The following is a 15000-nucleotide window of genomic DNA, read 5'->3' as shown; positions in this document are numbered from 1 at the left end:
AAATAAGCAGTGAGATTTTGAATTAAGAAAACTCAAAGATACTCTTTGGGAACATGTCCTTTATGTCTTGAAATGGCCCTTTATACAGCACGTTTTCGCCCATATTGTGGGCTACAAAAACACGTGAACGTTAAAAAAGGCTAGCGAGTGTATTCACCTTTTCGCGTTAGGGTTAAGTTAAATAGGCCTCATGTTGCTGGCTTCGAGTTCTTGTAGGTCGTTAAGTAGTAGATAAAATATGAGCGGGAGATCTGTATGGGCGTACATGTATCGGCTCGCCATTGTAAACGTCCATACAGATCGGACGCGAATATTTTATCCTGCTTTTGAAATGAATACATAAAATTGAATGCGAACAGTGTGCAAAGTATTGTTATGGGATTCGCTAATTGGACATGGATGCCAAAATGCTGTACGTCCCACAGGAGATAGTGCATGAGACAACAATAGAAATATTCAAAATTGCCATTATGGCAACAGCTCGGTTTCGTCCGCCGAAAACTGAAGGGGAAGAAATTTCCTTACTGTCTGAAACCGTACCTAAAAACACCAAGTACAATAAAAAATGGGCAGTGAACGTTTTTACTGCCTTGCAGAATACGAGAATGAACAAAAAAGCGCAGTTGGAAACATCTGGAGGCAACGGACTTGAGTCGACCAATGTCGAGGAGCTGGGGACATTCCATTTCTAATCCAACCCCCCACCGTCCAGTCGGTTTGTTTTGAACATGAGTAATGTCGAACCGTGAAATCCAAAACTGACACTCATTTAGTAAACAGCCTTTGGATAAAATGGAAGCCCAAAATTTTGCCAGGCAGGTGTTAAGCAAAGACACTGTCAAACTGAAGGAAAAAAGGAAAGATCCCCAAGACCCTAAGGCTCGAAAACGAAGAAAGTAACCCAAAACCCTCAACTTAGCTAACCCTAGGCCTAACTAGGCCTAAAGTTAGGTTTCAGGCCTAGGGTTAGCCAAATTGAGGGTTTTGGGTTACTTTCTTCATTTTTGAGTCTTAGGGTCTGGGATCTTTAGAATTCTTTCTGTTTTGGTAAACAGAGACCTGTGTTTTGTACCTGCTGCTCATTTTGAGGCAAAATCACAGTATCCCGTTACTTACTGCTGTAGTTGAGCCTGCGAACTAGTAATCTCTGTTTAAAAGTTTCTTTATTTTAGTCATTTATTTATTTATTACAATTTAAAGTAACACTCATGGAAGTCACAGGCCATTGACGATTGAAATAGAAAAATAGGTTTGTTATTGCGTGAGCTTCTTTGATGCCACACAGAAATTCAAGAATACATGTTGTACTGACCAAACAAGTGGTGGGTCAGCTGACATAATTTCCTATGGAATGACATTTAGAACATCTTTCTGTGGATGACTCATGCTGTGATGATGTTTCAGTTTATTTGTTGACTACACTGATTCTGTTTTCACTCCCCGTTTAGAAAAGCTCTTCAAGGAATCCGCTGTCCGAGTACCAAGCCTTCAGCATCTGTCAGAGATTTCGAGAGGCTTGGGACATTGAGGAGAGTGAACTTGGAGAGTACAGAGGTCAGTATTGACACTCCAAATTGAACCAAAGGAGAACAGTTTCTTCTGTAAAAATTATGAAGTTCAAACTCAGACTGGGCTATATTCATTGAATAGATGCAATTGCCAAGACTCTTGGTGATACTTATCAGCGATTGTATGAGTTACCAGATCCCAAGCTGCCAGTCAAATATCGCCGGACACCTGGTTTCAGGCCAACAGCTGAAGACAATCCTTTCAATGCATGGTTGGTTATCCTTATCCTATTTTTCTTTGGATTTGAAAACTACCGATATGTTAACTAAACAATAATTAAGCGACCCAAGTTTTAAGCCTTGGTTTTAAGAAGACACCAGTGTTTATTGAATCCTATTTAGTGGTTTGTTATTACTAACAGTGTAAAATCTTGAGAGAGTGGGATCGAGGAGAAAATGACATCAGAGACTCACTAATTTAGGAATGTAATTCATGTTAATATGCAGCACACCTTTCTTTGTTTATCAGGTACTGGTGCTGTGACATCAAAGGAGCACCAAGCGGTAAACTTCAGGGTAAAACAGTGGCCATCAAGGATAACACATGTGTGTCAGGGGTACCTATGATGAATGGCTCTCATATCTTGAGAGGATTTGTTCCAGATGTCGATGCCACTGTAGTTTCCCGCATATTGGATGCTGGTGGACGCATTCTTGGCAAGGCGGTTTGTGAAGACTTGTGTTTCAGTGGTGGAAGCTTTAACTCTGTCACAGGTCCTGTGTTAAATCCTCACAGTAAAACAAGGATGGCAGGAGGCTCATCCTCTGGGTCTGCAGCATTGGTGAGGAGCGACATTTTTTATGCATCTGACAAAATCATTGAGAGTTTAGGAGGCATTGTGGCCCAGCGGTTAGGGCGTTTGCTTTAAGATCCGGAAATCCCAAGTTCAAGCCCCTTTCTAACCTCTCATTGAATTTGATCCTGGTAGTCCCTGGTTCAACTTCCCAACTGCACTTGTAAAAAGCCAACTCAGGTTTGCCTCCAGCCAGTTGGGGTTCTTAACATTTTGTTGTTGTTGTTCTGTTCTGTCATTTTGTTGTGTTTCAGTGGCCCTGAAAAGCCCCTATGGGGAGCGGTCAATTAAGTATGTATGTATTGTATGTACATGTATGTAGAGTTTTTCAATGTCAGGCAGGCACCAAATTATAATGAAAGTGATGTTGTAGTTTAACTCAAGTTTAACAACATCTTGGTCCACTCAACCCTTTCTCTGCCAAGATCGAGTTGTAATAAACCGATCACAATCACAATGCCATCTTGTGTAGGACTATTTTTAATGTAAATAACATGTGATACAAGAATAGGTAGGTACAATGTACAGTACATGTATGCAACTCTGTTGATATAACATCCCTCGATCCTAACCTTAAAAAGAGTTCTTTCTGTCACATTTTCAAAACAAGTATAGTTTAGTGGTTTTAATATGTCTTTCTTATTAGTTAAGTTAGTATAAAGTCTTTTAAGTGGGAGGGTTTCCTTCTTGTTCTCTGGGGTCGGTGTAGCTCTGATGGCGCTTCAGTCAGTGGCTCCCTTGTGTGTGTGTTGGCACTCTCTAATGGTTTCTTTACTTATGTCATGCTCACTTGTTTCTGAGTCAGTCAATTTCTCTACAATTATTGTTTTGACTCTGAAGTCAGTCTATCAAGGTAGAGGTCGGCTGATGTGTTTCCTGCTCCTTCTTCTATCCTATCTCTTTGTTGTCTGCAGTGTTAATAACTGCATTCATCAGTTTGAAGTTGCTGGTATCCCTGCAAATTGTTCTCTCATCTGTTATGCATCTGGCTGTGATCCTGGATCCTCGTGTTCTACTGTATGTACCAACCTAGAAGAATGGTTCGTAATTGTGGTGTACTCCACTTGTAGTCCTGGTGGCTGAGTGTGGTGTTGATCTATATGCAGTCGGCATGTCATGCTTTGCATTTTGTCTTTCCAAACGGTCTTTCCCTTGTAGGGGTGCGATCTGTTCAGTTTTATTTAGTGTTTGCATGAATCTCTCAACTTCTCTGTTTGCTCTTGGGTGGGGCGGTGTGGTCTTATGCTTTTCAAATACATTCTGGATGTTCAGCAAACTCCTGGAAATCTTTCGAGGTCTAGTGTCGGTCTCTATTCTCTTTGGTATGCCATAGGTTGCAAATTTCAGTTTCTCGTTGTTGACCTTGAAATTTGTCGATGGTACAGGTTCTACCACAGGGTATCTGGTTCTTTTGTCTATCAACACAAGGTTGTAATGACCCATCTGGGTATGATCTGACATGGTCCACAGATACTGTATCCCAGGGGTGGCCGGGAAGGTTTGTTGTCTTGATCGGTTCTTCTCTCTTCTCTTTTGTTGCTACTTGACACTCATAACAATGTCATTTACTGTTGGCTGTATCAATCATGCTGTTCATCAGAGGGAACCATTATTAATTTTCTCTCTCAAGAGTTGCTTAGTCTTTGGTTTTCTGAAGTGTCCAAGGTTTTGTCCCATCTTGATAACTTTCCTTTGCAGAATTGCTGGAAGTACTATGCATTGTTTTCTGAAGATTAGTCCCTCTGCTACGGATAGTTCGTTTTTCACTAGAAGGAAATTGGTTCCTGGTCTTTGTCACATTTGTATTTCTTCCAATCTCCCTTCGCGATTCTCTTTGCTAGAGTCTCTGTATCTTTTTGTCTTTCAGGCTTTCATCTCTGATTTTTATGGTCACTACAGCAGGTTTTGATGTTTTCTTGACTTTCTCTTGGTGTTTTCTCTTGCTTTGTGTCAGGTCCTGATCTGCAACATACTGCATAATGGTTATACTTTCCACACTTAATGAATAATTATTGTTGTCCAAAAACTTTGAAGTCGCATCCAGGGGGGTGAATTCCTGTTTTCCTGCAATAACTGCAGCCATTCTTGACGATCTTTTCTTTCTTCTTCCATTCTTGTTTATGGGTGCTTGGTAGTGGTACTTTCTTGCTACAAGCAATTGCAAAAAGAGTCGAGACACTCACTTTGATAACCGTACAATGCGTGTCATTTAAGTCAACGTATGTAACATTATAAATAGAAATGCATAATTTGCACTAATTTTCAAGTTTATTTTTATCAATTAGAACCCAATTAGGACGCCATAATGCCTATCCCAGTTCAAGCTCCATTTTTCTGCTTTCCATTGATACCTTTGCCGAACCTATTGACTGTTCCTTTTAGTTGCAATGATGAATTACATGCGACAACCATTGAGACAAGCAATTACAAAAAGAGTCGAGACACTCACTCTTGATAACCGTACAATGCGTGTCATTTACGTCAGTGCATCTCCAACCCCTCTTTCCTCTGAGGAAAGTTGCTTCCATTTCCACTTGGTGCTCAAACTAAAGGGTATCAACATTGAAAATGGGGGAGGGGAGGGAGGGGCATTCAGCCTTTTCTTATGAACTGGAAGAGGGGTTTTAGGAAGAAGAGGTGGATTTTCAATTCTGTGTTTCAACATTTTTCGAGTGCAAGTAGGTATACTTGGGTACCTTTGACGAGTTCCTGCTGTTTCTTTGGGTTATCTTTCCTCAATGGTTCACTTTTCATATCTTGTCACTAGTCTTTTTTCATGTCTCTCACTTGCTGATTGATGCCCTCTTTTGGCTAGCTTCCTCAATAAATTGCTCTAGTGTCCTCCTCTTTTGAAATGCTTTTCTTGATGAGGTCACTGTCCTTGATTGTTTGTATGAGTTGTTCCAGAATTCTATTGTTGTTCTGATCGCCAAACTCACAGTACTTTGCTTTCTTGCAGAGTCACGCTGTATAATTTACAATACTTTGAATCCCCTGATTCTTGTCAATGTTTACTGAACATGGGTCATACATGTTGGTCGGTTTTTGTTTTTTTTTGGTAAGAAATGGTTGTTGAGGTTGCAGGTTAATCGTTTGTATTCATCATCCGCTTCAACTGGAACATTGTCTGGGAGATTGCGAGCAAGTTTCTTGATTTCTTGACTGCCATAAATCTTGAGGGCATTCATTTTATCTTCAACATCTTAGTTTGATTTCAAAATTTGCTGCTTCTTTTGCAAAGTCTTCAAGCCGTTCTTGCCATGCACAGCCAACTTCTAAGGGATTACCTGGAATCTTGAATGCATTAATACAAAGTGTTTTGTCTACAGTAGAGACTCGAATATCTGCTGGACCACTTGCGCTGGAAGTTCCTTGGGTTGTCATAATTTACTATGAGCACGAAGTTGATGGTGCGATGTATATGTACTTGTACTACCGGTATCTTTCTCTCTTCTTGTTTCGCTTAAATCTTCTTCAAGGTTACCTTTCCTTATCCACAATTGATTTTCTTTTACCTTCTTCGTGGTTTTTGCTTCTTGCAGGGTGTTTTCGTTTCCTCGTCACCAATGTAATAAACCAAACACAATCACAATGCCATCTTGTGAAACTATTTTAATGTAAATAGCATGTGCCATGATACATTGTACAAGAATAGATAGGTATGCAAATTAGCTTTGTTGATATTACAAGATTGACACTGTGAAAGGTTAAGTGTTAACCCATTGACCCATGGGAGTGAGACTTTTACTCGTCCATGGGGGCACCCTAAGGTACCCAAGGAGTCAATGGGTGAACCAGTCAAAACTACGTCCCCTTCATTAAGGAAGTGAATTTCTTCTCAGTTGAAATAAACATGTCGGGCTTTTTCCCTTAATTTCTAACCATGAAAGGATTTGTTAATTTCATGTATTTTTACATTGGTAATTAAGGTGGCTGGAGGACATGTTGACATGGCAACAGGTGGGGATCAAGGAGGCTCTATCAGGATTCCTTCAGCAGCATGTGGCATTGTGGGATTGAAACCCACATATGGTCTAGTTCCATACACAGGCATTATGCCAATAGAGTTCACCTTGGATCATACGGGACCCATGTGCCAGACTGTTTATGATACAGCTTTAATGTTGGAGGTAGGAATAGAGATGTTGTTCAATAAATGGTGTAGGACTGGTGCATTTTTTGTGATTGTAGGCTTCAAAAAGACAACCTTTTGTGCTGACAACATTGCTTTTGGTTTTTTTTTTTTTATTATAATGGTAGTAATCTACTCTTGGTTGACACTTGTTTCACATGTACAATGTACATGTACCTCCGAGATGGGATCTGTTCAGTATTCAGGACATGCAAGTCAACTGGATATGGGCAGGAGCCCATCTGGAGCCTACAACTCTACTGTGTTCTTGCAACGGCGTTTTCACAAGTAAGGTTATTTTTAGATTGAATTTCCCCGCTAATTAGACTCCCACAGGAGCCCGATGACCAATTACAAGAAATTAAGCTGACGTCATAGGGTCACCGAACCGGAACTGCCTTTGTCTTTTGACCTAATTTGCGGGAAGGGCTAGTCTAAAAATAAACCTACTTGTGAAAACGCCGTTTCACAGACGCTGTATGGAAGTTGCACGCTCCAGATGGGCTCCTGATATGGGATCTAAAAAAGAATGGGATAGCAAGAAGGAAATCAATCGCTTGCACAATGCTACAAATCTATAAGGAAGGAGCACAGGGCAATTGATCTGGAGACCTCAGGGTCAAGCGCCATTCTATCCTCTTGAAGTTGTTCCTGGTCACGGTCCCTCAGGTTTACTAACTTTTCAGCTGTGCTTTTGAACAAAAAAGTTATGTATCATTGATCATGTTTCATTCACGCGCACTTACACACAGGCAATTAAAAACAATGTACAGTACATGTACTGTATGTCCTCCTTCTGAGGACTTGACTGTAACTTAAATCCAAGGCTTCAGATGCGCAAATCCACTATGATTTACTGTTCTGATAGGTTTTGGCAGGGTATGATGATGGACTGGATCCAAGACAACCATGTGACCTGCACGTTCCAGAGTACACAAAGTTGGTAGGCATTAGTTTGATGACTTTCCGTCCTTTAAATTAGCGTTCATAAATACAGAAATACATGGGCTCATTCTTTCAATCTATCCAGTCAACTACACGTAGATGTTTACATAGAATAAATAGCAGCTGAAAGCATAGTCAACAGGGTTAGCGAAACAAAATAGAAAAACTTGTTACAAAGAATAAACAATGCAAGCTAGTTATCAAGAGCGACACCTTGAACAATATAGTTTCCTCACACTCATCCCACTGACATCAAACGTCAATTTGATTTTAGGAAAGCAGTGAGAGTAGTGTTTGGAATCGAATGATTTTTTTTGTATTTCTCACTAGCTTACAGGAAAGATCGACAATATGAAAATAGGAATCTTAAAGGAAGGATTTGGATTAAAGAGTTCTGAACCAGATGTGGACAAGTTGGTTAAAGAATCTGCTGAATTGTTAGGCACCAAGTGTGGTGCCGTTGTTGAGGAAGTTTCAATCCCAATGCATTCAGATGGTAATTGAAGTTGGTCACAATACAGGAGCAATATTGTCCATCCTTTCGCAAGTGCATGCGTTTTATCAATCCATCCATCTTTGCATTTCATACACTGATACTGCCCCCAACAGTAAAGTGACACTGATCCAAAGTTCTGAACTGCTGATTTTCACTTATATTCACTAGTGGCACGCCCCTTTCTTTGGGAAGGAACGCAACATTGAGATACGAAAATTGATAGGAATCGTTTGCTTTCTCTCTGTTAATGATGAACTTAAATTGACGAAGTTCATTTAAGTGTCAAGTCTTCTAGCATTGTGGACACTAAACATAGATATGAAATCAAACATTGGATTTTGAGGAGAGGGGAAAACCGGACATCCCGGAGAAAAACCTCTCAACCAACAAACTCAACCCACATTTGATGCCGAGTATGGGAATCAAACTCGAGCCACATTGGTGGGAGGTGAGTGATTTCACCGCTATGCCAGCAATCCCTCAAACCCCCCACCCCCCGCTAAGTTCTCGCAACTCAAACTGGATTTTTTTCGTTTCTTCCATATGCAAGGATCTGAAATCTGTGGTGTCATTAGTCAGATTGGAGGTGATCGAATGATGTTGGAAGGGGCTGGTGAGAAGCTTGTCATGTAAACACAGAGGAAGATTTTGGGTGCTGATGAATTCAATCACTTATTGCTACCGATAAAAACTACATTCTGCAGGCGCAAACTGCCAGAAAACGGCTGTTTCAGTGGAATCCAAGTCGATTCGTACCCACCCAATTTCAGACAATTCGTACCCAACATATAGTTGATGCTTACAAGCCTATTCAACCTTAAGGATTCATTTCCACCCAACCTCCATTCTTGTCATATTTAACGCTACAACTGTTTACCGATGCATCATGCACTGGAGAAGCTACTAATTCCGCTCTTGTCAGCCGCGGCTTAACCGTGATTAGTGCGTTTCGATCCGGGTTTTGTTACTAAGGTATTGAGAATTAAGGAACGAAATGATAGTCCATATGAAATGAATCATATATTGAACTACGGACATATGAAATCAACTGAAGCTATGACCCTCGCAGTTATGAACGCTATTTTAGCAATTGCGTAGAGAAGTCTTGCATTTTTCAGGCTTCTTCCCCGGAGGGGAGGGGGGACTCCCATATAAAAAGGTCGGGGTGCTCATCGCAAATTTTGAAAAGAACCGCTAAGAGGTACCAAGATCCTGTCTTGCGGGCGTGGCATGAAATTTTTTTTACCCCTAAGAGGTACCAAGTTATGGGTTTTAATAAGACAAAATTTAAAAAATATATCAAATGAAAGGTGTTACAATTGAACCCACTGGGAACTCGGAAAAATCTGAGCCTCAGATGGGATTCGAACCCACGACCCTCCGTGATCTAGTACGGATGCTCTAACCACTGAGCTACTGGAAACTCTATGGTGAGCAAGGGTGAAATGTGGGTATTTGACTCGAGCTGCATCACGCAGCCACAGAGTCAAATATCGACTGACACCATAGCTCATAACTGCATCACGCAGTCACATTGAAAGCATCATTGAACGATGCGGCCAACGAACTACCAAAGTGAGCGAATGTGATAGAATGTTTTAACACATATTAAATGAAAGGTGAATGTTAAAACATTCTCTCACATTCGCTCAAAATTTAAAAAATAGCTCATTATCAAATGTCTCCTGTCCTGGTTTTTCGGCTCAGTACCCTAAAAGGAGCAGGGCTCAGTTGGTTAGTGCGCGGCTATCGGAGCGGGAGTTACCCGGTTCGATCCTCAGTAACTTCAACGTCTGTTTCGATTTTCCTCTGATCCGTGTAGCTATAGCTTTAAATATCCGTAAAACGGAGCACTGACAAAGGGAGGGTTGGGAGTAAAGGTTGCACCGTCGGATTCTATTGATACCAGTTTCGTAACTGAAGGAACTACTGACGTTAAATAAAGTGACTTTACCTTTAAAGGTTCTGCTGTGGACCGTTTGAGCTGAGCTTTAGAATTTCAAAAGATATGCGTGTTCTAAGCCAAGATATGGCACTAGCATGAGACTACGAGGCTCGCCGTTCTTACGGGAAAGTCTGCCGCTAGGTTGCTCAGGAAAAGTTTTCATTTTTCCCCATTTCCAGTTTGTGCCAACAACCGGGGGGGTGGGGGGGGGGGGGTTTGGCGATCTCATTTCTACGTCAATAACTCTTTGTTGGTACTTCTTTTTCTGCTCTTTCTCATGCTCCTCGAAGATCGATTCTGTGGATTTCCTCTGCTTACACGCTGAGTTCACATGCGTAACACGTACACATGTACATCGAAGAATGCTATAACTCCTCGTGACCAGAAATTTCCTGCCTTTGTGTCAAGCCTAGCCTCAGGGCTTTTGACAGTGGATCTTGGGTCGCATACGTCATTGTCGATCGGCAGGAGGTGGGGCTTTACCTCGACAATGTATGCGGCAGTGGGTTGACTCTTGGCAATACAGGCGGCCTGGGGTTGAGTCTTTGCGATTTCAGCCAGCAACTGGATGTTTTTCTCCATCCCCGAGCTTTCCCACTACAATTGCTAAAATTGCATTCATAACTGCGAGGATCATAGCTTCTCTTGTATCGAGAATTATTGAGAAGTTGTGAGTTTACAAACAATATGTTTGCGTAGATACGATTTTTTAATGATCGCTGTTATAATGCACATGCAAGAACCTTTTGAGCTCTTACGTTGCCATGTTCTCTCTCTATTCAACATTGAGTCGATTCATTTGCACCCGACCTTTATTCTATTATTGTCATATTTAACGCTATAAGTGTTCACCGATGCATGTGTTAGTATTTTATTTTTGGAATGACGAATTAGCTGTAGTAAATATATTACTTACGTATTTGAAACAGGTCTTGTAAACTTTCGAATTTGCCTCCACGGTCTACACGTATTTTCCGCTGAATAAAGGCGCTCGTAACGTCATTACGATACAAGTTGCACGTATCATGGTCCAATAATATGTGACATATCTTGCAACGGCCAAAAACGTTGCGAGATGTTACGTCACAAGTATAATGTGAGAAAGTTGAACGCTGTTTTGGTTAATAAAAACAAATTTCCACCGCAAACAAAATGGGTACGAATCAACCATTCGCCTTGGTATTTGGGTACAAATCGACTTTCCTTTGCGATAATTAATGCCATAGAGTAGCTCCATTGCAAACCCGACTCGTCAAGAGCGGTTTTTTTTTTTTCGCTTGTAGGCAATATTTTTGTGGTTCTCCTACGAAAAGTAGTTCATTACAGTTTCCATTTTATCTGCGAGTGACTAGAAAGGCGATTCCCACCTCTTTGAATCAAATGATGTTTTGCATCCAATTTTGTTTTATCAGGTTTTGGTTCCTCTGCGAAAATGTATTATGACACCACTCTACAAGAAGCGGTTTCAAGAGGCATGAAGTGTCATGCAAATGACATGTCAAAACGTTGCAAGTTTCTCAGGATGATTGCGACTTATTTGCGCAAAGATTACAACAATATCTTTTACGGAAAGGCGCAGAACTTGGGTCGAGTACTCGGCAGGACCTATGATGAAGCTCTGCAGAAGTATGACCTGTTGATTCTACCGACACTCCCAAAGAAAGCATCAGTCTTCCCCCAAGAAAATCCTCCTTTGCAAGGTTAGGCTCTGCCTTTCCCATAAATGAAACGTTGTTTAAATTTTTATAACAGTATCGATATCACTCATTAACCTTTCCCATCTGAAAATCGTTCTTAATCTACCTCCCAAGCGCATCAGAGATGAATGAAGTCAAGAAGACCCGTAATTTCAGACCTCATAAAAGTCACTCATTTTGCTTGTGCATTATCAAAATAAAATAAGACGCCCAGTTAGACTGTTAATGTAGGATACTGACATTTTGCGTATCTGTCATTGCAAAAGGGTGATGGCATTGAAATGACGGAAGATAATTAAGTATACCAGAGAAGGGAAAAATGTTAACATAACAGGGTATCCCTGGCGGTCACTTTTTGTAACTACGGCCAACGGGTTGAATACACACACGTGACTAAATATCATATGCGACTCTGATTGAAAACAAAACTCGACTGAATTTTAGATGTGATCTGCCTTTGGTAATTTTTCCTTCCTTTGATCGACAGAGTACATGGACAGAGCAACGGAGAATCTTGTGAACTGCTCACCTTTCAATGTGTCTGGTCACCCAGCTTTGACAATCAACGCAGGCTTCAGCGAGGGTTTGCCAGTTGGAATGATGATTGTGGGAAGAAAGTTTGAAGAGGCCTCTGTTCTTAATGTTGCGTATGCTTTTGAGAATATTAGAGATAACAAGGATTGACCCCATATTATCAAACAAAAGTCTTACATTGCCACTAGAAATGGTTTTCTCCAAAAGTGGATAACTTGGCCGGTAACTCTCACTATGTAAAAAACAAGTCGTTTTACTTTGCAGTTGACTTCAGTGGTTTTCGATAGATTAACACTTAACTTCAACTTCAAACATTGAACATTCTTCGAGTTTGTAAGGAATAGCATATGAAGTTCTAGGAGTTTTTCCTCGGAGCTTTGATCGTTCCGTTTAGAGTGTAGTTTGGATGTATCAAAATTGGGTTCTCTTTCCGTGAGATAAAATAGCCCGTATAAGTAATGAGAAAATCCATTTTATTTGCCTGCATTTATAAAATTGACCCAGATGATAATGATTATTATTTTCAATTGTCATGTTCGCAAAATATTTGTAGTGTTTTGTATGGTGTAGCATCGACATTTGAATGATGGAGGATTGAGTACTGTGGCTTCGGAAATACGAGTCAGTGTGGTGGAAATCACCTGTCACTCCTCTTCTTGGTAAAGAATTCAAATGTTCAGTATTCAACCCTTTGACTCACAGGGGTAATCGGTATGTAAATTCTCCTCAATTTCAATGAAATGCCAGTAAGACAGGTATGGAGAATGAAGAATATCATCAGCTACAAATGTGTGACCTTCTTATTACACAAAATTCTCATGACAACCCAACAAAGAAATCTATGGTACTAGTTGAGAGAATGAGCATCTCAATCTTGGGAATGAAAGGGTTAACGCCTTTAACCAAAATAGTATTGCATGGGTTACAGGTAATCTTTGCTTTGTGAGCTCTCTAGAGCAAGGAAGAAATCATCTTGGCACAGTGATAAACATACTTTAATGGTTTCTTTCTAATATCTCCACTAAGTATACACAAGCTTAAACAAGAGGTCTGATTTGACTGGGCCTTCAACCTCGGACGTAAATATTACCGCGAGGGCGGGGTACGTCCTTCAGATGATTTAAGCTGTTGGTGCCGCAGGGATCATGGGTTGGCCAGTTTCCGGTGCGAGTGCTTGCTTCAAAGTAATAGTACTCCTTTAGAAAGGAAGTGCTTTTAGAGCGGATCAGATCAGGTCCCAGAGTAGAACTACCCGGGTTTCCAGCAGAGTGTAAGATCAGTTGGTCTGGGACATAGTTCAGGCATTTGTTTGGGATGTTCTTTAGAATTCGGCAATTTAGACTTCCTTCTTTAAACTCCACCAGACTGCCTGTTTCTTCCCTGTAAGTGGAAACTCATCAATCATAAATGTCATCTTCTTGAATAAATATTGTACACCTCGCTTGGCCTTACTCAATGCAGCACGCGTTTGACGGGTGTGGCTTTTCCAACCTCGTTTCTGGGGCCCCTCCTCGGCGGAGAAAATCCCTGGCAACGAGGTTGGTGGCTTTCCCGTAAAATGGTCACGTGAAGCGACCTCTTTTCCAGGATCTCGCTTCTTCCTAAGATCTTGCGGAGAGGATTTTGCAATTTGAGTATTTACCGCTGAAAAAAGATAAACTGATTCGATGCATAGACCTAAGCGCACGAGTAAATTCATAATAAATAGACATTCCCACCTGCAAGCAATATGGTGGTTGATGTTAGATTTCACCATGAACTCGTGACCCAGTGTTTTCCAAAGATTAAAGTCCAGCGCGTTGAAGTCGGTCTCGCTTTTAGGAGCCTCTGTAGAGATAGGGATGTTGGCGTAGTGTGGGGTGACTCTCCAGTTGGGACGCGGGGTGATCGAGTTTGTTCCGGATTGAAAATATCTGGTAAACAGACAATAACATTTGGTGGAAACAAGAGTTTCACACCTATGTTACAGTAATAAGAGCTCTAAATTAAATGAGTCTTTGACAAAAAATTTACCGGAAGTTTGTAAAGGTGTAGCTGTACACTAGGGTCCACCCTCCTCCGTCCGTTTCCATGTCACAGTAGATCTCGGTCGGATCTGTTCCGTCTGGCTTAATCCAGTATACACCGGATTCCGTTTCTCTTCTTTTTTGTTTAATTTCTTTGCATGACTTAGCAGCGTAATCTTTCGTCAAACCTGCCATTAAACAGCTACAGAATATTATTCATCGACCAAACTAGAGGCCGGTTAAAATGTGATCAATAAAGGACGGAAAATTCATACCAAGCAAGAGTTTCTTCTTGTCACAAACGGGATTCTCTTCAACTGTAAAAGTAAGAAAAGGAAACAAGGAGGTATTAAAAAACAGCGTAGGAGATCAAAAGGAAGTGAGAAGCGTGACGCGGGTTCGATTCCCAGACTTGGTGTCATATGTGGGTTGAGTTTGTTCTCTGGGTACTCCGGGTTTTTTTCTTCAACTTTAAAAGTAATAGAAGAACTTTCTTCAACTTTAAAAGTAATAGAAGGACTCTTTAAGAAAAGAAAACAAGAAATGTATCGAGAAACAGTGTAGGAGATCAAAAGGAAGTGAGACGTTTGACGGCAGGGATGGTGCATTGGTGAGAGAGAGGAGAGAGAGAGAGAGAGAGAGAGAGAGAGAGAGAGAGAGAGAGAGAGAGAGAGAGAGAGCGAGCATTGGCCTCCCGCCAATGTGGCCAGGGTTGACGCGGCGTCTTGCAACTCTACTCTGACTCGAGAGGTTTTTCTCCGGGTACTTCGTTAACGAAACGTATCTATTTTGACTTCTGGGTGGACTGTTTACACAGTGAGGTAGAGTGGCTGATCAAAACAGAGTTTGTAATTGAAAATTTAAATATCTATGAGATGCAAAA

General features: G+C 41.0%; 2 protein-coding genes across 4 annotated transcripts in view; one reads left to right on the top strand and one right to left on the bottom strand.

The window, feature by feature from the left end:
* Positions 1-12655, top strand: part of LOC138043822 (amidase-like) — a 12754-nt gene extending 99 nt beyond the window's left edge. The window contains exons 2-10 of one of the 2 annotated variants that reach the window (XM_068890301.1): positions 1449-1554; positions 1651-1780; positions 2038-2350; positions 6292-6492; positions 7363-7437; positions 7770-7935; positions 8486-8548; positions 11293-11580; positions 12065-12655. In XM_068890301.1, coding sequence (XP_068746402.1) covers positions 2132-2350; positions 6292-6492; positions 7363-7437; positions 7770-7935; positions 8486-8548; positions 11293-11580; positions 12065-12261 — 1209 coding nt within the window. In that variant the 5' untranslated portion in view covers positions 1449-1554; positions 1651-1780; positions 2038-2131 and the 3' untranslated portion in view covers positions 12262-12655. The remainder of the gene's footprint in view (positions 1-1448; positions 1555-1650; positions 1781-2037; positions 2351-6291; positions 6493-7362; positions 7438-7769; positions 7936-8485; positions 8549-11292; positions 11581-12064) is intronic. The other variant, XM_068890310.1, reaches the window with a different exon arrangement.
* Positions 12656-13088: 433 nt separating this feature from the next.
* The window catches only part of LOC138043811 (uncharacterized), a 14009-nt gene continuing 12097 nt past the window's right edge, over positions 13089-15000 (bottom strand). For both annotated transcript variants that reach the window (XM_068890281.1, XM_068890288.1), the window contains 4 exons: positions 14393-14434; positions 14125-14305; positions 13830-14024; positions 13089-13491 (listed from right to left, as the gene is read on the bottom strand). In XM_068890281.1, coding sequence (XP_068746382.1) covers positions 13179-13491; positions 13830-14024; positions 14125-14305; positions 14393-14434 — 731 coding nt within the window. In that variant the 3' untranslated portion in view covers positions 13089-13178. The remainder of the gene's footprint in view (positions 13492-13829; positions 14025-14124; positions 14306-14392; positions 14435-15000) is intronic.

The sequence above is a fragment of the Montipora capricornis genome, chromosome 1 (assembly GCF_036669925.1).
Source record: "Montipora capricornis isolate CH-2021 chromosome 1, ASM3666992v2, whole genome shotgun sequence".
Taxonomy (NCBI): domain Eukaryota; kingdom Metazoa; phylum Cnidaria; class Anthozoa; order Scleractinia; family Acroporidae; genus Montipora; species Montipora capricornis.
This window is presented reverse-complemented; position numbering and strand designations above follow the sequence as displayed.